The following is a 27,996-nucleotide window of genomic DNA, read 5'->3' as shown; positions in this document are numbered from 1 at the left end:
CTAATTGTTCGAAGGATTTTTGGCACTTATGCGCTGTGGTAGAAACGTTGGTCATTGTAGGCAAACATGGCTTCTTGAACTCGCTCTTGAATTGAGAAGATTTGTAAAACTCGGGACAGAATGGGAGACGGAAAAAGTTAGCACTCAAAATGTAGAATAACACAAAGAAAATGTAAGTAACAGAGCTTTGCAAATTCTTGAGGTTTAATATTCTGAACAAATATTGATATCAACACGTTGGACACACCCAACCACATGGTCATTTACATGTACCTCCATTTTGTGGACGAATTTTATTGACTAGGGCCTGAATGGCTGTTTAGTGAAGATATTTATCGCACAATTAACATTCCATGTACATTTTCTCCAAAATTCCTTAAAACGATACCCATTGTTCTCCGTAACAGCAGGGGCCTAGATATACTAATAGTATATAGGTCCCTGGTAACTGCCGAACTTCTTGATCAATCGATCAAAAAAATGTGTTGTAGTAGGATAAAATATTCTAGTTTATCCAGTGGTTTTACTTTTGATTAGTTAAATTTTTCCTTTCGGGTTTTCGTCAATGTTTATTTCCATAAAATACCGTTAAACATGGGCTCCTCATTCTTTTACTGATATGGTGGACACTTACTGCTATAATAAAGATATTTTTTTCTGGCCTTGAACGTAATATCTTTAGATATTATTCTTTTAGGATGAAGTTACATATTTCATGCAAAATTTAGTGATTTGATATACATTTTACTGCTGAATTAAATATATTTGATAAATAATTTTCAATCAAAAGATTTACAAAGTGACTTTTGCAATTATTCTTGTTTTCGTTCTAAGTACATCGTTTTAAAACAATAATTATGTAACACTTAATCTAACATCATTTACTAGTTTTACAGAGAGCAAAGCAATTGCAGTCAATATTAAACGAAATAAAAGCAGAGACTTATTTTTCTTTTTATTTCCTGTTAATTGGAAATTGACACAATTTAAATGGACATAAGTAGTAAAATCTGAAGTTTGAGATTTGCATTATTTGATTGATCATTTGTTCCCCGGATAATCGAAATAATCTAGAAGGTCAAGAACATGAATGACATGTGCATTGTTGGAGAAGGAGGAAATTTTCTTTTTAAGTAAAAACGGAGAAACTTTGCACTTGTTTACATACAAAATTCATTTTGTCGAAGTTTTAAAGGATTCGGTGCAAAACAATTGTTGCATTTCCGATTTTTTTCACTCAGAACACTAATAAATAGCCTACCTAAATTTTATTTCATTTAAAATTATGCGCCATTCCACGCATTCCATTCCATTCTACATGTTCTATGGAACTGAACACAACCATTTTTTCCCCAAATGGTCAATAAAATTTTCCAATAATTATGGGAAATAGTCCACAAAACGGGATATGCAGATAAATAACCATTAGGCGGAGTGTACTTATATAGCCTGTTAATTTCTTTTTCTTTTTCTTTTTTTTCTTTTGATTGAGGTACAATCGATGTTCAAGCGTTTGATCATTAACATGATTGTCATTTTAACAAAGGAAAAGGCCCGTTTCTAATAGAGTTCTGCTTAATAAACTTAAACTTATAATTTTTAATTTGAGAATTTTTACGCCCCCCCCCCCCCCACAAAAAAAAAAGATTTTATATTTTGAAATAAAAAAAAAATTGGTATATTTTTTTAACTAACGATTTTTCAGGGAGATAATTATTTAAATAAAAGTTAAAGCAATTAGAGCTGCAGTTTTGAAAATTTTATTTTGTTGTTAAAATGTGTTATTATGATCAATTTTTATGTAACTTAAACCTTTATGTTCAATCAGACAGAAATAAAGCAGAAGAAAGTCTTCTATAGACAGTCAAATATACAGTTTTATATAAAAATCATTATCATACAGGACAACAATAATGTGACTTTGATTCACTTGAAGCTTATAAATACAATGCAGCAAATATGAACAACAGACTTTTATTACCAGTATTAATTCTGTCATCGAAATAAAATTTTGCAACCAAAAATTCTGACATCGAATTCAAGTTCATTTTGCATTTCAAAAGGCAAACAGTAGGAAGATATTGGATCCCAGCAAAAAAAAAAAAAATAAAAATAAAATAAAATAATAAAAAACGAGAGAGAGAGAGGGAGAGGGAAATAACAGACGTACAAAACAAAAGACACTTTTTTTTTTACCTGCATGTGCTTACTTTATTACACTGTGTTGTATCATTTCGATCGTCAACTTTGGTTTGGTGTTTTGTTATTTTATTTCAGAAAATGGCACATATGAATTTCTCAGACTTCGGTTACACTGTGGACTCCTGTCCCGGTAACAAGACAGAGTACACAACCTCGGCTTCCAGACTGGGGTGTGGTGTGGATGAGAATGGGCGGAGTCAGTACGTCTGTGTTCCTAATCACCAGAGGACAAGTCTGGTGGAGTTCTGTTATAAGTCAACTATTGGATTTTATGAAAAAGGTATTTATCTTGCGCATATATTCCTTCAAAATTGTAATTATCTAAACTTGTACTCAAGTCACTGTGATTTTTCTGCATGCAGGAAACTGTATAGAGGTTTACAAAAGTGGAAATTTGGATCAAACCAGCTGTCTCAATTTCACAGATGGATGTCCCGATAACCATTTCTTTCTCTCTGACCTGTACAAATGTGAGTTTAAACCTTATCAGTATAAATGAGGTGAGGAAGAATAAGATATCACACCTGCATTTTTAAGTAACAGCAGTGAGGTTTTCACCTAAAACTACCCTTACGAGGCAGTTCCTGTGAAATGCAGATAAATATATCCTTTAGTATATCAAGGCGTAAAAAATATATATCCTTTATAGTATATCTAGGAGAAAAATAGAATATTTTGAAAGGGAGGGGGATACAAATGATCGCTTTCAATTTTTTGGACAACTGTAATCTTTGTAACATGACCTTAAGAATTTGCGCGATAAAATGAATGTTTGCAGGTGTCTGCAATATATACTGAAAAATACAGTTGAGTTATCATTAATTTCACATTATTATTTTTTAATTCCAATTGTACAATGTATATGCTAAATTGTATGTGTTTCTATATATCTGATAGAATCTAGACTAAGACTTCTCTTTTTTTATTCAGTCCCAGCTTGTCAAGCAGTGAATCTTCTGGAACGATGCTTTTTTGCGGATCCTTCGTGTCCTAACATCACGTAAGGTGAAAGAGAGAGAGAGAGAGAGAGAGAGAGAGAGAGAGAAAGAGAGATCAATCATCCTAATGGCAGTTATAATTATGAACTGGGTATCTTTATGATAAGTTAAAGAATAAACAATAAGTATATATTTTGTACATAGAAAATTAACGGGAACATTTCTTGTTCAGTTTGAAAGCTGTTCACAATTACTGCATCTTCTGCCCCCCCCCCCTCCCCCAAAAAAAGGATAATAAAAATAGACCTTTGGTCTTCAGAAGCCTGACTGTCTCTCTTATACGATGTATACATGTATATGACAACTATTGTACTGAAATATGTAAAAAAAAAAAGTAAGGTGAGCAAATGCTTAAGATTTGAATCTCCTAAGGGAACCTTTATGTGGGTCATGATCTGTAATGATTTGTCTTGCCCACATGTTTTAATCGTATTATTTCTCATCCACTTTTGATAGATTATAAAGCATAATTATCGAAATCTTTACAAAGAAGTTTCTCCTTTCTGAAATATGAAGATTAATCTATTTCTAAAAATGTGAAATATACTTCTTAAGATTTTTTGGAAGCGTATTCTAAATCTTACATTAAAATTCTGTGAAAAGTTTACTGTTTTCAGAAATACTTCTTTTTCCTTTTTCATATAGAACAACGGAAGGATCTTCACCGGAGGATGACTCAGCACCTATTGGGGTGATCATGGGGATCCTTGTTCCTGTTGTCAGTATTGTTCTTCTAGTGTTGATAACATTTGTCGTGTGTGGGAGAAAACATCAATGTAAAAGTATGCATTTTCTTTCAAAAGTGTTCAGATTTTTATATCGGCTTAAAAACAATTGATATTAGTTTGTAACTTTCAACTAAAGAGGAAGTCTTATAAAGTGTTCGTCATTAATATTATAGTTAAGATGCTTAGTAAGTATACCACCAGTTCCAAATGTATTGGTCTGAAAAGTTCAAAATCCGTATTAGACAACATTTTAAACGAGTGCTTCAAAAACACTTTTTAGCTCACCTGAGCTGAAAGCTCAAGTGAGCTTTTCTGATCACATTTTGTCCGGCGTCCGTCTGTCTGTCCGTCTGTCTGTCTAGCTGTCTGTCTGTTTATAAACTTTTCACATTTTCCACTTCTTCTCAAGAACTGCTGGGCCAATTTCAACCAAACTTGCCACAAAGCATCCTTGGGTGAAGAGGATTCAAGTTTGTTCAAATGAAGGGCCATGCCCTCATTAAAGGGGAGATAATTGGGAATAAATAAAAATTTGGTGGCATATTTTAAAAAATTTTCTTCTCAAAAACCACTGTGCCAGGAAAAATGAAACTTATGGTGAAGCATGCTCAGGTAGTGTAGATTCAAGTTTGTTCAAATCATGACCCCCTGGGGTAGGGTGGGGCCAAAATGGCCGACCAAAGTTTTACATAGAAATATATAGGAGAATTCTTTAAAAATCTTCTTCTCAAGAATGACAAAACCATAATTCATCATATTTATATGGAAGCATGCTCAGGTAGTGTAGATTCAAGTTTGTTCAAATCATGACCCCCGGGGGTAGGGCGGGGCCAAAATGGCCGACCAAAGTTTTACATAGAAATACATGTATATAGGAGAATTCTTTTAAAATCTTCTTCTCAAGAATGACAAAGCCATAATTCATCATATTTATATGGAAGCATGCTCAGGTAGTGTAGATTCAAGTTTGTTCAAATCATGACCCCCGGGGGTAGGGCTGAGCCAAAATGGCCGACCAAAGTTTAACCTAGATATATATAGGAAAATTCTTTAAAAATCTTCTCCTCAAGAATGACAAAACCATAATTCATCATATTTATATGGAAGCATGCTCAGGTAGTGTAGATTCAAGTTTGTACAAATCATGACCCCCGGGGGTAGGGTGGGGCCAAAATGGCCGACCAAAGTTTGACATAGAAATATATAGGAGAATTCTTTAAAAATCTTCTTCTCAAGAATGACAAAACCATAATTCATCATATTTGTATGGAAGCATGCTCAGGTAGTGTAGATTCAAGTTTGTTCAAATCATGACCCCCGGGGGTAGGGCTGAGCCAAAATGGCCGACCAAAGTTTAACATAGATATATATAGGAAAATTCTTTAAAAATCTTCTTCTCAAGAATGACAAAGCCATAATTCATCATATTTATATGGAAGCAGGCTCAGGTAGTGTAGATTCAAGTTTGTTCAAATCAGGACCCCCAGGGGTAGGGTGGGGCCAAATGGCCGACCAAAGTTTTACATAGATATATATAGGAAAATTCTTTAAAAATCTTCTTCTCAAGAATGACAAAACAATAATTCATCATATTTATATGGAAGCATGCTCAGGTAGTGTAGATTCAAGTTTGTACAAATCATGACCCCCAGGGGTAGGGTGGGGCCAAAATGGCCGACCAAAGTTTTACATAGAAATATATAGGAGAATTCTATAAATATCTTCTTCTCAAGAATGACATAACCATAATTCATCATATTTGTATGGAAGCATGCTCAGGTAGTGTAGACTCAAGTTTGTTAAAATTATGACCCCCGGGGGTAGGGCTGAGCCAAAATGGCTGACCAAAGTTTAACATAAATATATATAGGAAAATTCTTTAAAAATCTTCTTCTCAAGAATGACAAAGCCATAATTCATCATATTTATATGGAAGCATGCTCAGGTAGTGTAGATTCAAGTTTGTTCAAATCATGACCCCCGGGGGTAGGGCGGGGCCAAATGGCCGACCAAAGTTTAACATAGAAATATATAGGAAAATTCTTTAAATTTTTTTTTCTTAAGAATAAAAAAATAAAATTAAAATTAAAATTAAATTTTTTTTTCTTAAGAATAATAAAACCATAATTCATCATATTTTATGGAAGCAAGCTCTTGAAGTGTAGAATCAAGTTTGTTCAAATATGACCCCCGGGGGAAGGGGGTGGCAAAATGGCCGACCAATGTTTTACATAGAAATATATTGGAAAATTCTTTAAAAATCTTCTTCTCAAAAATGACAAAGCCATAAATTCATCATATTTATATGGAAGCATGCTCAAGTAGTGTAGTTTCAAATTTGTTCAAATCATGACCCCCAGGGCCACGGCCGAACAAAGTTTTCAAAGATATATATATATATATATATATATAGGAAAATTCTTTAAAAATCATTTTCTAAAAAAAAGCAAATCCATGATTGGTCATTGGACTAATTTTGGATTTAAACTTTACAATATAAAACCATTTTCTACTTTTTCCTAGCCTTAGTGCACAGGTTAGCGATGTGGCCCATAGGCCTCTTGTTAAAAAAGTGTTGAGGAAGTAATACATGTAATATATAATCAATTTTTCAATTTCTTTATTGCAAAAAAAAAAAAAAAATGAGACGTATAAAATCAAAAGTTATTGAAATTAATAAAAAGTTTCCATCATATTATGCAAGACACGGATAAAAAAATTAGGTATGAAGACTTATAGACTCTATATATACAGAAACAAAAATGTTTTTTTGACATTTATAAATTTATATTGAACAAAGGTCTAGACATATTGAGCTCATCTCTACTCATTTTCAACATAATGTATCTGGCTTTTACACCCATAAAAAAGTAAGTGTATAAATAAATGAAGTATTGGTGAACAGAAATCAATGGTTTTTCAATACGTATTTGTGGAAAAATATGCTAGTATAGTACCTAAGAATTGTCATGACCAAGTAAATGTTCAGAAAGATTGAAATGGTTTACAATTGATACATATTTTACGTTTCAAATGTCTTTATCTTATATGTAGGATCAGCTAATTACTCTTATTGCGTAAATTCGCCATAGAATAAAAAAAATATTTAGTTTGCAGTAAAGAGAGGGTTATTTAAGCAATGTATACATTACATATTTAAAGGCAAGAGCGGAAAATTTTTGCCATAATGATGTTTAAGAATAAAGAATTACGAACTACTGCATGTGTCATATGTTTTATGAATTAACTTAACAAATCGTCCCCACATTGTTTATAAACAATTTGTTATGTAAGTAAAACATTCAATCCCATACCGTAATAGGATCAGTAAGACATGATATTGATACACAAGAACTTGAGGACATTGTGAACAGAAATGAAGACCGTGACAATGATATTACTAGTGTTCCTGACTGTGAACGCCCACTGCTGGCAACAAACGAAGGTATGCTGTTTAAGATTTGTGTATTTCTGTAAAGGTTTTGAAAACTGAACTTTTTATTTAGTAAGCCTTCTTACTACTGAAGAATATGGTATAAGAGAACTTGTTCATAAAACACTAAAGGTTATATTGTCATCATGCCATCATAGGACTTCACACTTATGTAGTTTTTGAAAATGTTGTTCTGATAGAAATAAAATTTACTTTCAGGAAATATGGAGATGCAAGAAACGGTCGTCAATGAAGATCCAGAGGGTAGAGAGGAGTTTGTCAGAGGAGCTGATGTCAGCGAATTTACTACTGGGCTTGATCATTCAATGATGCCAAGTCAATTGGAAGAGAAATGTAAGAATATATTTAATTAACATTAACAAAACTTATTAACGAATGAGTATTTTAAAATTCTTATTTTTATTTTGTTATTTTTCTGAGATTTTTTTAGTCATATCTTTCAAGGGCATTTTTTTTGTATTACTAACATAATTATTTTTTAACTATTTATTTAACTACTTATTTATTTATTTTGAATCATGATTTTTTTTTCAAGGACTTACAATTGCGTCTAATAATACAAATCAATAAAAAATAATAAACACGATAATTTTTATTAACAAGTAGACGGACTCCTTGAGTAAGAAAATTAAATAAAAGTGGAATGTTTGATATATCCTACGTCTTTTAGAATTTTTTATCTTAAAAAATAATGAAACTGCATGTTTTAAAGTGATTCTAGATAATTTTCAAACTTGTGATTAAAACGACAACATTCTACACTCCACAGTATCATTCCTTAGAATATCTAGGGAAAATAAACAAAATTATATCCTGAAATTGAACTAAATTTAGTAAACAAGTGACTAACGCAAGTTAAACATGACATTTATTTAAGGAAGTGAGTAGGCGTATATGTAATAAGAAAAAACAAAAATATAAGATAGATACGCTTGTAGAAGAGAGATAAGTAAGAAATTTTAACCATAGTATTTATTTTGTTACGGAAAAAATGAAGAATTGAATTTAATAATTCCAGAGAGTTAATCACCCTTCAACCAAGATATCATCTATTAGTGACCTTCTAGTCAGTCTTGTCCTGAATAAAACTTTATTTGGCAAAGGAATGAGTGGAAATTACATACAATACATTAAGGTTAATGGCAGATTTGACATGGTTAATGTATCCTAATTCCTTAGTAAAGTTTAAACTAGACACATTTTTTGTATAAACTTTTGATAATGTCAAATTTATTAAGAATGAAATATTGGAAGTTGTAGATCACACCCCTATCCCCTGTTTTAGATCCATTCGTTTTTTTTTTACCTTTAGCGGGGTACACAAAATTTCTGAATATGCTTGTGTACGTTAAGAAGCTTCAATTTACAGTTGAATATGGATATTCATTTTATTTGGGCTAACTGTTACATGTACCCATTTCATTTAATAATCATACTTTCAACTCCTTAAAGCATCCCATGCGTCATATTTTATTTCTGTTCTGTATTGCTGTATCTGTGAATCCAGCATCAGACTTGTGTTTGCTGGGGGAGTGGTCTACGCATGATATGTTTTGGTAATTATCATTATAAGTCAATCAATTTGTCATGTATTTATGTCAAATCACAGAAGAATTAATACCCTCTCCCTTTTAATTTTGATTGATAACGACAATTCTTTTTTTAACAGTCTATTAAATAAAGGTCACTTAGTAACATATAATAGGAGAAGAAGGTCAAGATATTATTCATTATTTCAGCAGGTCTCAATTATGCTGTATAAACTTTTTTCTAATTTAAGAATATTGAATAAGGGACCCAGGATTATTTCCCAGGGTGGACTGCTCCATATCTGATGCAAAAATAAAAGATAAATCAAAGTACTGAAAGTACTGAGAAGCGGTTAGCATGCTTGCTTTGAAAATTCGCATGGGGAAATAATAGGCAGAAAATATGCAGGTGTGGATAAATTTCACTGACAAAGATAACTATAAAAAAAATTTAAAAAAAAAATTGAGGTGAAATTTTAGTGCAATATAAATTTGATAAATTGTTTGAAATTACTCAGCTATGTTAAGAAAGGTCAGAGTTTACATTCCTTGTACACGGTACAAGCCACAAAAATTAATTAATAACATGATCATGCGTAAATAACAACTTGAATTTATTCATTTTATCGATTATTATTAAAATCTTGTAAAATTGCAATACTTGATAGCAATGCAGTCGAGTAACAGATTTAATAGAATAAAATAGAATAGTTCAAAGAATTGATATAAGATGTATAAAAGGGGTTTTATGAGGTTTGACCATTAAGTCACCATTAAGCTCAGCTTAAAGGTAGCTTAATGAAGTTTGGACATTAAGCATCTATAAGTTGCAGCTTAATGGTGGCTTAAAGGAATTAACTTCTTTAAATTTAAGTCACCATTAAGCTACCATTGCGCGATTGCTTAAAGGTGGTCTTTCGTCCTGTGTTTATTTATAACAGAGGTTAAGCGAAGTGGAAAATTAAAGCTATTATAAGCATTTTTCGCAAAATTGTCAGTACTTCGCAAACAACACTGACTAGCTCCTAGCATTTTTTGGGTAGAGGAAATAAACATCTTTTAATGTATATGAACTTTTTTCTTGAAATTATTATTAGACTCATGAAAATATTTATGAGAATATTTATTCTCAGTAGTTTTCGTAAATATTCTCAGTAGATCTTTAAAAATTAGTCTCAGTAGTTTTCATAAATATTCTCAGTAGTTCTCATAAGTATTCTTAGTTTTTCTCATAAATATTCTCAGTAGTTCTCGTAAATATTCTCAGTAGTTCAACAATATTCTCAGCTGTTTTTATAAGTATTCTGGGTAGTTCTAATGAATATTGTCGGTAGTACCCATTCAGATTTTTTAATTAAAAACTATTCCATCTGTTTGGTGTAAAATTGCAACTGATGACCCTGAATCAAAGATTTATTTATAGATATTTGGAGGTTAGCAAATTAGAACTAATGAAGATAAACACAATATAATTACATGCTATTTTAGTGAAGAAATTGTACACAATTTTGTTTATTGTGCAGCAAGCTACATGATTTTTTTTTTTCAATAGGCCTTGCTCCTTGTCCAGGCTTGGGGTCAATTACTTTGAAATGTAATTAATTACTTTGAAATACATTGATAATTTTGTCAATCACTTGCAATTACAATCACATTGATTTTTTCAAATGTAATTAATTACTTTGACAAATGTAATTAAAAACATTTCAATAACTTGAGTTTTATTTAAAAAAAAAAAAAGATTTTTTTTAAATAAGATTTTTTCTACAGTGAACTTTTGTTCAGTGTTTTTGTCCTTAGGTATGAGAGGACTTCACATCTGGACAAAATCAGACCTTTACCTAATGCACTTTTCAGTGTGACACACTGTATATACAAACTAGGAGACTTATTGTTCACAGAACAATGAGAGGTCTTTCCACCTTCTTTGAATTTTAAATTTGTTTTATACCTGACTCCTAAAAATTAAATACCATAAAAAAGAAACCAGAACTCTCTTAAAGCATAGAAAAAATGAAAATTAAAAAAAAAAAGAATGACCTTGACCTTTGACCTCGAAAAAAATATTCAAGGTCAAAGGTCAAGGATCACAATGCAGTTGACCCCATGCTTCTATGACTTATAGTTTTCAAGTTATAAGGTTTAATAGTAAGTACAAAGAACTTAAAGGGCAATAACTCATATAAGGGGTCATCAGATCCATTTGCACTTACAGTGAAGTAAGGCCTAAAGACCCTTAAGATATCAGTGAAGGTTTGGTGTCTCTACAGTCTATGGTTTCGGAGAAGTAGCGATAACAAGGTTTTTCGCACAAGGGGCAATAACTTTTAAAAAGGGTTAATATTAGGGGACAAGAGTGAAATCTTTGAAATAATTTTAAGAGTACATATTAATGATGCATAGACATTAAGTATGTGTTAAAAGATAAAAGAGATATAAAAAGAGCTAAATTTCTCATTTTTGGAATGACCTTGACCTTTGACCATTACATGAATTTGAAGGTCAAAGGTCAATGAATCATATGCAGTTGGTCCCATGTCTCTACAACTTATTGTTTTTCAAAATTTTTGATTATTTGTTAAATTCAAAAAGTTTCAGGGGCAATAACTCATTGAAGGGAGCACCGAATGCTTTCGCAATGAATATACTGAAGAGTCCCCTTAATTAGTCAAAGACATTGGTGAAGGTTTCATACCTCTATGGTTTACGGTTTCAGAGGAGTAGCGATAACAAGCATTTCTTGCGAAAGGGGCAATAACTTCGAAAGGGGTCAAGGTTCATTTACGCAGGGTGAACTGCAATAATTATTTAAAGAGTACATTCTTATGGACTATAAATCTTTTCGATAAATCTTCAAACAAAAAAACATGTGGCGGAAAAATAATAAAAAAAAAAATAAAAAAGAACTAGGAGACTTATTGTTCACAGAACAATAAGAGGTCTTTCCACCTTCTTTGAATTTTAAATTTGTTTTATATCGGACTACTAAAAATTAAATTCCAAGAAAAAGAAACCAAAACTCCCTTAAAGCATAGATAAAAAAGAAAATAAAAAAAAAATGAATGACCTTGACCTTTGACCTTGAAAAATTTTCAAGGTCAAAGGTCAAGGGTCACAATGCAGTTGTCCCCATGCTTCTATGATTCATAGTTTTCAAGTTATAAGGTTTAATAGTAAGTACAAAAAACTTAAAGGGCAATAACTCATATAAGGGGTCATCAGATCCATTTGCACTTGTACAGTGAAGTTAGGGCTAAAGACCCTTTAGACATTAGTGAAGGTTTAATGTCTCTACAGTCTACGGTTTCAGAGGAGTAGTGATAACAAGGTTTTCCGCACAGGGGGCAATAACTTTTAAAAGGGCTAATATTAGGGGATAAGAGTAAAATCTTTGAAACAGTTTTAAGAGTACATATTAATGATGCATAGACATTAAGTATATGTTTAAAGACAAAAGAGATATAAAAAGAACTAAATTTTTCATTTTTGGAATGACCTTGACCTTTGACCTTTACATAAATTTAAAGGTCAAAGGTCAATGAATCATACGCAGTTGGTCCCATGTCTCTACGACTTGTTGTTTTGAAAATTTTTAATTTTTTGTTAAATTCAAAAAGTTTCAGGGGCAATAAATCATTGAAGGGGTCACCGAATGCTTTCGCAATGAATAGATTGAAGAGTCCCCTTAATTAGTCGAAGACATTGGTGAAGATTTCATATCTCTATGGTTTACGGTTACAGAGGAGTAGCGATAACAAGCATTTCTTGCGAAAGGGGCAATAACTACGAAAGGGCCCAAAGTTATTTTATGCAGAGTGAACTGCAATTATCTTTCATAGAGTACATTCTTATGGACTATAAATCTTTTCGATATATCATGAAACAAAAAATCACACGGCGGAAAAATAATAATAATGGAAAAGAAGAAACAGAAGGAAATCAATAGGTCTTTCCACAGAAAGGTGGAAAGACCTAACTAGTAGACTAATTGTTCACTGAACAATTAATGGTCTTTCCACCTTTCTTTTAAGTTTTCATGTCATTTGAATTAAAAAGGAAAACCAAAAAAAAAAAAATAAATAAATAAATAAAAAAAAACAAAAAAAAGAATAACTAGGAGACTAATTGTTCTCGAACAATTAGAGGTCTTTCCACCTTCTTTGAATTTTAATTACATTTAATATTTATTCCTTTGATTTTAAATTTCATTAAAATGAAACCAGAAATGGCTTAAAAGATGAAATAAATTAAAATTTTTAAAGAAATGGAAATGACCTTGACCTTTGACCTTCAAATAATTTTCAAGTTCAAAGGTCAAGGGTCACATTGCAATTAACCCCATGCCTCTATGACTTATAGTTTTAAAGTTTTGAGGTTTAATAGTTAGCACAAAAGCGTTAAAGGGCAATAACTTAAAAGGCATTATCAGATCCTTTGGCACTAAGACAAAAAAATGTGGCTAAAGTCTTTAACACATTAGTGAAGGTTTCATGTCTTTGCGTTCTATGGTTTTGGAGGAGTAGCGATAACAAGGTTTTTCGCACAACGGGCAATAACTTTTAATAGGGTTAATCTTAGGGGACAAGAATGATATATTTGAAATAGTTTCAAGAGTACATATTTATGATGCAAAGACATGATGTATATGTTGAAAGACAAAAGAGATATAAAAAGAGCTAAATTTCTCATTTTTGGAATGACCTTGACCTTTGAACTTTACATAAATTTAAAGGTCAAAGGTCACTGAATCTTATGCAGTTAGTCCAGTGTCTCTATCACTTCTCGTTTTGAAAATTTTTAATTATTTCTAAAATTCAAAAAGTTTCAGGGGCAATAACTCATTGAAGGGGTCACTGAATGGTTTCACAATGAATAGATTGAAGAGTCCCCTTAATTAGTTGAAGACATTGGTGAAGGTTTCATACCTCTACGGTTTACGGTTTTGAAGTAGTAGCGATAACAAGGTTTTACGCACAAAGGGCGATAACTTTTAATAGGGTCAATCTTAAGGAATACGAATTAAATCTTAAAAATAGTTTTAAGAGTACATATTAATGATGCTAAGACAGTTTGTATTTGTTAAAAGACAAAAAAGATTAAAAAAAGAGGTTAATTTCTCAATTTTGGAATGACCTTGACCTTTGACCTTTACATTAATTTCATGATCAAAGGTCAATGAATCTTGTGCAGTTGGTTCCATGTCTCTATCACTTCTCGTTTTGAAAATTTTTAATTATTTCTAAAATTCAAAAAGTTTCAGGGGCAATAACTCATTGAAGGGGTCACTGAATGGTTTCACAATGAATAGATTGAAGAGTCCCCTTTATTAGTTGAAGACATTGGTGAAGGTTTCATACCTCTACGGTTTACAGTTTCGAAGTAGTAGCGATAACAAGGTTTCACGCACAATGGGCGATAACTTTTAATACTGTCAATCTTAAGGAATACGAATTAAATCTTAAAAATAGTTTTTTTAAGAGTACATATTAATGATGCTAAGACAGTTTGTATATGTTAAAAGACAAAAAAGATAAAAAAAGAGCTAAATTTCTCAATTTTGGAATGACCTTGACCTTTGACCTTTACATTAATTTCATGATCAAAATTAAAATTGAAATAAATTCCACATACTACAGAAAGCTAGAATATTTGGTATTAAAATGTCGTAATAGAACAGGAGAATCGAGTGATATTAACAACAAATGAAGAAATAGCCAATATAAGCTTTAATTCATTTTATGCCTATCAGAATTTAAATTTCAGGCAGAAAAAAATGTAGTTTTTGCCGATAATCAGTAGAATTTCATTATACTCAAAAGACTCACCGTAAAACTCTTAGAACACTTTCTTTAAGGTGTCTTCTACTCAAATCCTTAATCTTATGTCGATCTCTGGTGTTGTTTGACTTGTAAAAAATTTTTCTACATAGCTATTGATTTTTTTGTAAGGGACCGAGGGGTGGGGGTGGGGGGTGGGGGGGGGGGGGGTTATAAGGATTTATTAAACTGAGAGTTGAAAATACCTCCACATACTTAAGCTTGATTGTGACCTTTGTGTCAATGGGGTCAAAGGTCAAGGTCATTTAGCAAGGTCAAAGGTCAAGGTCATCAAAAAAAACCTGATAAACTTGAGTTTAAAACTTGAAACTGAATCTAGGTAAAGGTAATGAATAAATCATTTAACCATTAGGTCAAAGGTCAAGGTCAGATATGAAGGTCAAAGGTCAAGGTCGTTTTCCCCAAAAGCATATATAAGCAATTTTGGAATTTTCCCAATGACCTTGACCTAATCTTCAAGGTCAAAGGTCAAAAGATCTCATGCATTGTCCCCATGTCTTTTTTACTTGTCGTTAAGAAGTTTTTAGTTCTTCGTAAACATCAGAATCTGTAAGGGGCAATAACTACTTAAAATGGTTGACGAATCCTTTTGCAATGAATAGATTCAAGAGTGTACTAAATTAGTCGTAGACATTGTTGAAGGTTTTGTATCTCTGCGATTTATGGATTTGGAGGAGTAGCGATAACAAGGGTTTACACTGGAAGGGGCACTAACTTTCAGAGCGGTCAATCTTAGGGGACAAGCATGAAATCTCTGAAATGGTTTTAAAAGTACATATTGAAGATGCGAAGATATTTAGAATTTGGTGAAGAACAAAAGAGCTACAAAAAATGCTTAATTTTACATATTTTGAATGACCTTGACCTTTGACCTTGACCTAAATTTCAAGGTCAAAGGTCAATGAACCTTTTGCAGTTGGCCCCATGTCTCTACGCATTGTCGTTTAAGAAAAGATCTTGATAATCGTAAACATCGCAAACATTCAGGGGCAATAATTCATTGTATGGATTGACGAATCCTTTCACAATGAATAGATCTGAGAGTGTACTAAATTAGTAGACATTGTTGAAGGTTTTGTATCTCTGCGGTTTACGGTTTCGGAGGAGTAGCGATAACAAGCATTTCTTGCAAAAGGGGCAATAACTCCTTTAAGGGTCAAAGTTCAAATACACAGGGTCAACTGCTAAAATCATTTATGAAGTACATTCTTATGGTCTATTAATCTTTTCGATAAATCTTGAAACTCAAAAACACGTTTGGCGGAAAAATAATAATAACTAGGAAACTTATTGTTCACAGAACAATAAGAGGTCTTTCCACCTTTTTGAATTTCAAATTTGATTTATATATAACTCCTAAAAATTAAATTCCATGAAAAAGAAACCAAAACTCTCTTAAACCAGAGAAAAAATGAAAATAAAAAAAAAATGAATGACCTTGACCTTTGACCTTGATAAAATATTCAAGGACAAAGGACAAGGGTCACAATGCAATTGACCCCATGCTTCTACCACTTATAGTTTTCAAGTTATAAGGTTTAATAGTAAGTACAAAGAAGTTTAAGGGCAATAACTCATATGAGGGGTCATCAGATCCTTTAACACTTATACAATGAAGTTAGGCCTAAAGGCCCTTAAGACATTAGTGAAGGTTTGGTGTCGAAACGGTCTACGGTTTCAGAGGAGTAGCGATAACAAGCATTTCTTGTATAAGGGGCAATAACTTTTAAAAGGGTTAATGTTAGGGGACAAGAATGAAATCTTTGAAACAGTTTTAAGAGTACATATTAATGATGCATAGACATTAAATATATGTTAAAAGACAAAAGAGATATAAAAAGAGCTAAATTTCTCAGTTTTGGAATGACCTTGACCTTTCAATAAATTTCAAGACCAAAGGTCAATGAATTTTATGCAGTTGGTCCCATGTCTCTACGACTTCTTGTTTTGAAAATTTTTAATTATTTGTAAAATTCAAAAACTTCCAGAGGCAATAACTCATTGAAGGGGTCAATGAATACTTTTCCAATTGATCAATGAAGTGTCTAGTAAATTAGTTGAAGACATTAGTGAAAGTTTCATTTCTCTTCGGTTTACGGTTTCGGAGGAGTAGCGATAACAAGCTTTTTTCCAAAAGGGGAAATAACTCTGAAAGAGGTCATAGTTCATATACGCAGTGTCAACTGCAAAAATTTTTATGGAGTACATTCTTATGAACTTAAAATCTTTTCGATAAATCTTGAAACTCAAAATCACACGGCGGAAAAATAATAAAAAATAGAAAGGAAAAAAAGATACAGAAGGAAATCAATAGGTCTTTCCACAGAAAGGTGGAAAGACCTAATAATAAACAGAACAATTTCAATAGGTCTTTCCACAGAAAGGTGGAAAGACCTAATAAGCATTTCAAGAGGTCTTTTCACAGAAAGGTGGAAAGACCTAATAACTAGGAGACTAATTGTTCACAGAACAATAAGAGGTCTTTCCACCTTTTTTTAATTTTAATTTTGTTTTATATCTGCCTCCTTAAACTAAAATTCCATGAATAAGAAACCAAAATTGTCTTAAAGGATAGAAAAAATGAAAATTTAAAAAAATGAAATGACATTGACATTTGACCTTGAAAAATATTCAAGGTCAAAGGTCAAGGGTTACAATGCAATTAACCTCATGCTTCTATAACTTATAGTTTTCGAGTTATAAGGTTTTATATTAAGTACAAAGAAGTTAAAGGGCAATAACTCATATAATGGGTCATCAGATCCTTTTGCATTCATACAGTGAAGTTAGGCCTAAAGACCCTTAAGATATTAGTGAAGGTTTGGTGTCTCTACGGTCTACAGTTTCGGAGGAGTAGCGATAACAAGGTTTTTCGCACAAGGACAATAACTTTTAAGGGGTTAATGTTAGGGGACAAGAATGAAATCTTTGAAACAGTTTTAAAAGTATTATATTAATGATGCATAGACATAAGGTATATTTTAAAAGACAAAAGAAATTTAAAAAGAGCTAAATTTCTCATTTTTGGAACGACCTTGACCTTTGATCTTTGCATAAATTTAAAGGTCAAAGGTCACTGAATTCTATGCACTTGGTCCCATGTCTCTACAACTTCTTGTTTTGAAATTTTTTTATTATTTGTAAAATTCAAAAAGATTCAGGGGCAGTAACTCATTGAAGGAGTCACCGAATACTTTTGCAATGAATAGATTGAAGAGTCTCCGAAATTAGTCAAAGACATTGGTGAAGGTTTCATACCTCTACGGTTTACGGTTTCAGAGCAGTAGCGATAACAAGCATTTCTTGCAAAAGCAGTCGTAACTCCGAAAGGGATCAAGGTTCATTTACGCAAGGTCAACTGCAATAATTTTTTATGGGGTACATTCTTATCGACTAAAAATCTTTTCGATAAATCTTGAAACTCAAAATCACACGGCAGAAAAATAATAAAAAAGGAAAAGAAGAAACAGAAGAAAATCAATAGGTCCTTCCACAGAAAGGTGGACATACCTAATAAACATAAGCATTTCAATAGGTCTTTCCACAGAAAGGTGGAAAGACCTAAAACATAAGCATTTAAAGAGGTCTTACCACAGAAAGGTGGAAAGCCCTAATAAGAAACATAAGCATTTCAATAGGTCTTTCCACAGAAAGGTGGAAAGACCTAATAAGAAACAGAAGAATGCCAATAGGTCTTTCCACGAAAGGCGGAAAGACCTAATTAGTTAACATTTAGAAGAAACATAAGGGAAATGCACAAACATATGGATAATATTTTGAAAAATTGATCTGACATGATTTTTAAAAGCTTTTTTTAAAGATTCTTTTAATGTCTATTATAAGAATGAAGTAAGAAAAAAAAACAAATTAAAGTGATTGATTGGAACAAGGTAGCTTGGGCTGCTTTAAACTATATGATTAAAGTTCATATGCATTAGAGATCAAAAATGCCGAAAGACAGCGAAAATTATTATAGGGTGGGAGGGGGGGGGTTATGTTACATCTCGTACCATTTTTTAATGCTGAAATTTGTCTGAGTCATCCGTTCCGCAACAAAAATGTTGGCAAGCAGCTTTATTTTTTAATTACATGTGATTTAAATATTTTTCTCAGGAAAAGTAAGGTAGGTTCCTGTGTACTCTGGTCTGTATTAGAAGAAATGATATATACGAAGAATTTTTACAATTTTATGTATAGTGTACTAGTATTAGAATCAAACTTTTACGTAAAACTAAAACGTTAACAACAGAAGGGGGTTATTCATTGCTTTAGAATTACCTCCCCATAAACAATACATTTGTTCAGAAAAAAATCTTAAGTTCCAGAATGTGGTTGATTATACTGTGTATATTACTCACATAAAAAGATTTTTCTCTTGGTTACAGAACCGACAAATCCAGATTGTGAAAAAATAAAGATCAACTCTACAGAGAACTCGATTCTGCTTCAGATTGATTCCAATACACTGAAAAACGAAGGTGCTATGAATTATGAGATACGCATTGACAACACAACAGAGACGCTTTCATCCAAAGAGCTAAACAAAGAATTTATTGATTTATTGCCAAGTACAATATACACTGCTGAAGTATTTTCTTATGGGAAAATGTACCAGCAAAGTGCTATGAACTGTACACTCAATATATCTACAAGTAAGTAAAATTACCTTTTATAAAGTATTTGTGAATTAAAAAAATATCTCTCTTTCCCTCTTTCTTTCTTATCCCCCTGAGTCGAGATGACGATGACGAGTCAAAACTGCAAACATTCAAATTATATTATATTTTTTAAATTTTGTTCAAATAGGAGAAAGAAAATGACTGTCTAACTGAGCGTAATGCAAATATGAAAATCATAGAAGAACACATACATTTATTATTTTAATTTAGATGTTTCTAAATTTAAATCGAATTTCTCGATCTTATGTTTTTTTCCAATTCTATCTATTGTTTCCACATTCTTTTTGTTTGGGATTTCAATTTTTATTTGCCAACCGTGATTTCCTCCGAGCATAATTTCTCTACTACTGACCTATCTGTCTCTAGATGGTAGTGTTTTGTTATTGTTATTTTTTCTGTATTCTGCAAAGCCTTGTAAAAAATCTTGCCTTTAAAAAGTTCTCAAAAGTTTTTTTTATAAAAATGTCTTTGTGTTTTTTTTTTTAGTATTGAATAGAAATTATGGAAAATGATATACTTAAATATCAAAGACGATTAATAGAAAAAATAGAAATAATGGTGTAAATAAACAAGCTAATGATTATGCTTATTTTTTAGGACCAACAGCTCCCAACTGCAGCATATCTCCTGTGACTAATGTTGGATTGACCAATATATCAATTGATCTTTCAGAGTTAAAAAGACATGATATCGTTTACTTTTTAGTAACATATTTTAATGATAGTGAAAAGAACCAAATCAAAATTGATAACGAATTAAGGTATAGAAAAATACTGACGGGTTTAAATCCTGGAACTCTGTATACTATTGAGATCACTTCAGTTGGAGTTCAGAATATGACAAGTCTTCATAATTGTGTTCATCAAAATTATACTGGTATGTGTATAAAATTGCTCACAGATATTTTGCTCATTTGATTCTGATGATAAAACTTTTTGTTTTGTTCAGATATCAAAAGTGATGCAAAGTTAAAAGAAAGAGCACATTTTAGTTGCAAAAAAATAGAAATATCACAGATTAAATAACTTGACATATATTTAATATTTGATTTAAGATACTAGTACCGGTATATTGATGAAAATATTTTCACGTAACATTTTCTTTCAGTTCCTGCTCAACCCGGCAATATCTCTTTAGTTGAAAAAACTCCAACAACAATATCTCTTAAATGGAATGTTTCCGAGGGATCTGTCAATACCTACAATTTAACAGCAAGCTGTACATGTTCACAGACTTGTCCGTGTAATAATTATTTAATTCAATATACCAGTGGCAGTGCAAATGCATCCATCATCAACTTGTTACCAGGGGCAAGTTGTCAGGTCGAAATAATCGCTGTGTCTGGGAAACTTAGAAGTATCTCACAGAGTTCTACTTTATTTGCTGAAGAAACTGGTAGGTTTTCATTTGATGGGTCATTTTTCATCGCCACAATTTATTGAAAAGTTTCACAAAATAACATATTTATTTTCAAAATTGTCTTTAGAAAAATTAATATAAATCTATAAAGATATAATTCTTAACATAAATTGTATGACAAATAAATTTTAGCCATTGATTGTGCATATAAATAATATTTTCTCTTGTATATTTATTCATCTTCAATTAAATCTTTTAAAACCATGTTAGATACGAATTAACAAGCGTTATTACATGTACAATGTATCAGCTTCACCAGTTTACGTACTCCACATACATTGTTCAGATCAGGGAGGGTTAAGGGCCCACAGCTACACCAAAATTGATTTATTAAATCTTTTGTATATTTCGTACACAAAAGGGGGCGTTCCTCCTCCCCCTAAACCGATAGTGACAATTTTTTCAGAACAAACCTTGTCCATTACGCAAGTTTCAAGATTATCTCCCTTTGTGTACCAGACGAGTTTTGTTTACCGATATGGATATTTTTTCGCCTCTATCGTTAGAGAGCTATGTCGAAACTTGCGTAACATGTAAGTTATACGTTGTCGTTACTGCAACAGATTTATTTTTGAGATCAAGCTGTATTTTTTAGCTCCTGGAGGTATTTCGGAATTTACTTTGCAAAGTATCAGTACACATGAGGTCAATGTAACATGGAGTCCACCTCGTTGCAGCAATGGGCAAATCAAAGGATATGTACTGACTATTTTGGATTTAAATGGTGCAAAAAGTATAAAGGATTATACTAAAGAAATATGGCATTACTTTGGAAACCTTACAGCTGGTACATATTTTAATAATCATACGAAGAAGAAGATTTTATTATTAATTCACATGAAATCGTTGCTTAAGAGCTATACATTTATTGCTCATTATTTTTCTTTTTAAAGATAATATGCCCTCCACAGGCAATTATTTTAGTGTTCATAATACTATGTGGGAGATCGAAATGTAGAGTTCTAACTTTATTTTCATTTGACTGCATTTTTGATGACTTTAACAATCAGGTACATGTTATGAGATTAATGTGACAGCAGAAAACGGAGCAGGTCTAGGGGGACCCATTAGTAATACTGTATATACGACGGAGGATGGTAAGATTCTCTCTTAGTATTCTTAATTACAATAATCAATTGAAAAAATCCTTATTTAACTGTCAAATTTATGCTTGAGTGTGATATTGGTCATTAATAAGGTCACTGATCTCTAGATTATATTCATACAGCTATGTCAACTCAGTACTGTTGTTTACACTGATTAAAAATATTATTTTCCTATTTTTAAGAAATGTAATAATATCAACTTCCTAAATTATACTGTACTTACATGTATAACCTCGCTTTATGACTGTTTATACTTTATGCGAGGCTTTTCTATAAAAAAAACAGTTCTAAACCAAATTATAAAAGTAAAACACCATTATATGAAACCATACCAGTACACATGCACCTCGAATGTGCATTTTTTTTGTTCACAGACGGTCCATGACACGCGTTTTGATAGTTTCAATTACGTTCGCGATAAGAAAATTTTCATGTTAAATAGTGCAAAAACAGAATTTATCATGATTTATTATTGCTATTGTTTATGTAAATTGGCATGAATTGGTCTGGAGTTGTTATTACAAAGTGGGACTCTAATGATTATCTAGTGAAAATGCATTTTATTTTTTAATAAAAAATCTTTTCTGCTTGTTTGTGGGTGAAAAGCAGACAAACCAAGGGCCTGTGATAAAAATTAAAAATCCATGGTTCGTATGCATAGAAATTCTTAAGTCCTTAAGCATATACTTAAGTACTGTTTTTTCTGCTTAGCAGATTGGAATTTTACTTAGCATATTGCTTAGCATCTTGCATAAAACTTCTCAACTCAGCATATGCTTGAAGTTAAGCATGGCATCTACCTGTCTTAAGTTTTTAAGCATATTGCTCAAGATATTTGTAAGAGCTAATTACACAAAAATAATTAAAGGAACTTTAAAACAAAATAAATAGAAAATCAATGAAATTAATCACAATCTGCATGTATCCGCTTTATTATGAGGCATTTATATACTTATCAAGATGCTAGCCATTTATCATCAAACGGTTTAAAATATGACGTCATTTGATTGTTGCATAGTTCTGTCAGCACCTGTGACAAAGCAGTCATTCTTATTGAGTTCCCAAGTGCTTTTAGTTATGCTTAAAATTATTCTTACATTATCAGAAGAATTCGATTTACATATACCCCATGTGGCAACGCACTTTGAAAAAATTACGCACTTTGAAAAAATTTTTCAAAGTGCGTTAAAATTGGGACAAAATCAACGCACTTTGAAATTTTTTTTCAAAGTGCGTTAAATTTTGGACCAACTCAACGCACTTTGAAAAAAATTTTCAAAGTGCGTTAAGAGTCTACATCAATATATTTTACCATGGAGATACTTAACACACTTTGAAAAAAAAAAATCATATTTTAGTCATGGAAAGATTTTATTTGTTATTTATGCCCCTTTTTATTATGATAAATGCTATGTTGCTTGAAGCTGTCCTCTGTTAGTGCCCCCTGTACACCTTTAAATCTACTTATCAAAGACTAGAATTTAAAAAAAAAAAAGAAGAAACGAATTAATGAACTTGAACAATCGTCACTCTTTTTTTCAAGACCCTTTCATTTTCCCTTGTATTTCATTAAAAACTTAAATATTTAAAACGTCAATATCCCAGGTCCTACAATGACTTATCATAAAAAAGTTATCAATCCAGGATCTGTTTTTTATCATACCGATTATTTGAAGGAATATTGATCAATCTTTACATTTTTTTCAAAGTGCGTTAATATGGTCGATATTAACGCACTTTGAAAAAAAATTATTTTTTTCAAAGTGCGTTAGCTTGGTCCCAAATTTTAACGCACTTTGAAAAATTTTTTCAAAGTGCGTAATTTTTCAAAGTGCGTTGTAACAACCCCATATTACATACCTGATTTTCATTCAATCGACACCCCGAGAGAGAGAGAGAGAGAGAGAGAGAGAGAGAGAGAGAGAGAGAGAGAGAGAGAGGGAGGGAGGGAGGGAATGACTGTATTCAGAAAAGTGCTAAATATTACACAATTACATACACATATTCGAAAGGAAACCTAAATTCATTGTGGAAAAAGTGTACAAGTATACCATATATGCCCTCTTAAAAAATATATTTTAATTAAAAAATATAATGATTCGCTCTTCCTCTCATGTATGCAATTTTTTCTGTACATCCTCCACAGTTTATTCATTCTCTCTCTCTCTCTGAGATGATAATAAGAACATGTTATCAATATCAAACAAAATATTTTGATCTATTAAAGTGATCAAAATTTTTTAATGAATAGTTATAAGAGGAAGGTGATTATTAAATAAATATGAACAACATTTTTCAAAATATTATTTCTTAGTTTCTTTATTATGATATGTGTTTGTTTACATTTAAGTGAAAGCGGAAGTGGCTTTATTGACATGGCAACAGTGTATTTAAGCATATTGTGATATGCTTATCTAAGAATCACTAAGCATGTTGTTTAGAATTTTTATGCAACAGAAATTAAGTATGTTACCCAGCTAAGAATATGCTTCAGATATTTTAGCACATACTTAAGAAAATTTTTATGCATACGATCCATATGTTTAACGTCATGAAATTCGCGTTACAAGAGACTGGGTCATTCGACTTGGATATACATTCATTTTATGAAATTATTTGATAATTGTTATCATATGTTATTTGTCATTTTATTGTACATCATTTTAGTTCATTGATTTATAATTGGTATAAACGATTTTTCAACTGTGTGTAAAATTTCGAAGACAATACAAAAAGTGGAACTTCTGAATTGAAGTGTCATTTACATTTATATTGTTAATTTAGCCCGTTGTTTCTCACGTATGATAGATATTCACTTTACATAATTTGATGTTCAGGTAAAGGATCATCATATCTTTTATTTTGCGTTTCTGATTATTTTTTTCATAATAACTACCATGGGTTACTTATAGGGTTGTATTTAACACAAGTGACCGTTAAAGCTCGGTCTTTTGTTGTTCTTGCATCTAGAGGCTCAATTATTTTGTACTTCTAATCACTGATTTTTTTGTCACAGTGCCAGATGAAGTTCAATCTTTGACAGCAGAGAATATATCATCCACTTCAATCATAGTTTCTTGGACAAAACCATCAAAACCAAATGGAGTTATTCTCAAATATCGATTAGTAGTAAAACATGAAGAGAAGTGTGTCCGTGAAGTAATTTTCAACTGCAAGGAATGTGAGAGAGGTTGTCCAGATGCACTAGCAAACACCAACAATGTAAAATTGCTTATCATTATTATACTCTTAAGCTTCATTTGTCTTTGATAAGAAAGATAACACTAATTTTAAAGTCTAATAAAACCATACACATTGGGAGCAGAGCAATCAAGTGTGATCAGATGCAGTGGAGCAATAAGCATCCCCTGCCTATCTGTCACACCCGACCATGTGCTCATTGCCATCGTCGTGTAAATGAAAAAAAGTTGTAGACAATTCAATTTGTAAATTATGGCGAAACAATCTGTATGAAAAATGTCAGTTTATTTGACATAATGATAGATTTTATTTGCTGACAATATGTCATTGTATCGACCATAGAACTTGCGAAATGTTGACTGTAAACAAAAACTGTTGAAATCCTCCTTTCATTTACTTCTTTGTCATAAGCTTTCCTTGTTTAAGAAATTTAAGAAACAAATATAGAGCTTGCTCTTGTTTATTGGATCAACTGGGAGATAAGAACTCCATATGCAGATGATAAAGGTTGTTAACTATAGAAAAATTGAAGTCCTTATGTTTCTCATAAAGATTTGCTTCTAGGTAACCATGAACGTTTTTTTCTGGTAAAGTTTCAAAATATTAAGTAAAGTATCCAAATATAAAGAGATGTGTCTCTTGGAGAATCCTTGTATAACATGTGTAATAGATAAAAAGAATGTTCCCAGACTCTAACCTTTTACTTGGTGAATTCAGTGCGGATTGTCAAATACATATATAGATTTGTTGTCAATATGTCATGCTTAAGATAAAGCATGCAAGCATTATTTATAAAATTAAGATTTCACGACTCTTTTTTTACCTTTCACAGAGGTATAGATAGCTTTAGCCAAGTATGGTTTGGGGTATGTTAAAAGTTCATTTAACAACTTTTAGGAAAAGATATTTCCTTTATTCACAGGTCTGTAAAAAGGTTAAAAAGGACGGTTTAAATAATACAACTGGACCTATTCCATATTTCTGGGAATGTTTTAAGTTTATTAGAATGCATACGTATACAGGCAACTTAGCCACATATGATTCTCATATGTAAGAACTTTCATATGAGAATCATATGTATATTACTTCATATGATTAACATATGTTTGATGATATGATTCTCATATGATTGGCCACATATGATTCTCATATGAATGTATATACATATGATTCTCATATGAGCCACATATGATCTTCATATGAAATTTCATATTTTGTCTCCATTATTTTTTTTAACAGACGTGATATTGGAAATTTCACCTAAAAATGCTTGCACATAGCAAACATGAAAATATAAATACCAATTTGAATAAATCTTTGTTGACAGAATTATTATTGTTAATTCAGTCATTTACTAGAAATAAGACTTTCTATTAAATCTAAAATTAAAAAACAAAAAGTACAGGGTAAATCTGTGCCGTACAGTAATGTACAGAACTGTGTACTGTGAAATACCCTGATGTACTGTAATGTACAGTTTATGTGTACAGGGCATAATAGTAATGTACTGTGAAGTACAGTAATATGTACAGTAAAAGGCTGTTACGTACAGTGAAAAACAGTGACTGCGTACTAGGAAGTACTGTAGAGTACTGTGATGTACAGAGGAAACGTACTGTGAAGTACAGGGAGGTGCTGTGAAATGCTGTGCTTCTGTACAGTGATTTACTGTGTTGTACTGTAAAGTACAGAGGCAAGTACAGAGATTTACAGTGAAGGTACAGAGTCTTTGAGAGATTTTCAGAGAATAATCAGAATATCAGGGATTTTCAAGTCCAGTAGTGAAAGGCAATGTATATGTGGATCATATGTGGCTAAATTGCCTATGTAATTTATTAATAAGTTGTTTGAACTTTCAATGATATTCTTAGTTCTTCCACTTTTTTAAGATAATAGTTCAATTGTTCTAAACACTAGTCAAACCAAAGGTCAACAGCTCTTAAACCTTCTTTAATGTTTACGAGAAAAATTATATAGAAAGCGTCAGAACTGCCAAAGACATGATTAAATTGATTGTGCAGTTAATTAACAAAAAGGACGGTGTATTCAATATGATCTGAAATCATTTTCATTTACATATTTTTGACAATGGGGATTTTTCAGATCAAACTCTAATGATCAACAATATAAAAAAAAACTTTTATTTTACATGTTTTATATTGATAAAATATTTTGTAGTTTAGGAACTCAGGAATATTTTCTCAGCCTCGTTTTAAAAATTTTATACAAGATGTTTTTTTAAATGGACCAGAGAAGGAATGAAACGAATTCGATGTATATTTATATGAAGCAGAATTTGTTCAAAATATTTTACGTGAAAGGAAGAAAACACTTGTGGTGACCTTCAAATCGACATTTAGATATATCGTATTGTCAATAAACAATAATTACCAGGGTATCTCCATTCGTGTGAGCTTGATATAAACGATACGAGAGTCTGACACATGTCGTTACATATTGTATATTTTACATGAAAGTAGACATGCCAAGGAGCACACAGCGGGTGTGACAGGTCGGCATGGGATACTCACCCTCAATTGTACCTGATCCCACCGCTGATGATTTTGAGTCTCTCTTTGCTTCGCCCCTGTTTTGTTTATGTTTAATAGACTTTGAGCTCGAATACTTTTCGTTTCCTCCACATATTTCATGATATTCTGTATCAAATGTTTTTGTACTAATTTACTGATCTTATTCCTTGTAGTTTCCCGGAAGATCTATGGAAGAGAACATAGTAAGTAATTTTTATCTCTTAAAAGTAGAACATCATGCAGTAGCATTTTCCTTAGTGGAAAGTGTCTATCATATTGATCTTCATGTGTGTATAGAGCGGAAAGTAATGA

At 31.7% G+C, this 27,996-nt stretch overlaps 1 protein-coding gene across 1 annotated transcript; it reads left to right on the top strand.

Moving 5' to 3' along the window:
- Positions 1–50: 50 nt before the first annotated feature.
- Positions 51–27,993, top strand: LOC134267293 (phosphatidylinositol phosphatase PTPRQ-like). Its single transcript, XM_062749517.1, has 16 exons — positions 51–172; positions 2,278–2,482; positions 2,565–2,672; positions 3,133–3,202; positions 3,846–3,982; positions 7,251–7,373; positions 7,581–7,715; positions 15,068–15,073; positions 19,134–19,400; positions 20,025–20,303; positions 20,535–20,822; positions 21,442–21,633; positions 21,857–21,943; positions 24,969–25,174; positions 27,858–27,887; positions 27,982–27,993. Exons 2-16 carry the CDS (start codon positions 2,281–2,283, stop codon positions 27,991–27,993), a joined length of 2,142 nt encoding a protein of 713 aa, XP_062605501.1. The 5' UTR covers positions 51–172; positions 2,278–2,280.
- The last annotated feature ends 3 nt before the right edge of the window (positions 27,994–27,996 follow it).

The sequence above is a fragment of the Saccostrea cucullata genome, unplaced genomic scaffold (assembly GCF_032062105.1).
Source record: "Saccostrea cucullata isolate Sc308-1 unplaced genomic scaffold, CSIRO_AGI_Scuc_v1 ctg742, whole genome shotgun sequence".
Lineage (NCBI taxonomy): Eukaryota > Metazoa > Mollusca > Bivalvia > Ostreida > Ostreidae > Saccostrea > Saccostrea cuccullata.
The sequence above is the reverse complement of the archived record's forward strand: the minus strand, read 5'-3'. Positions and strand labels throughout refer to the sequence as shown.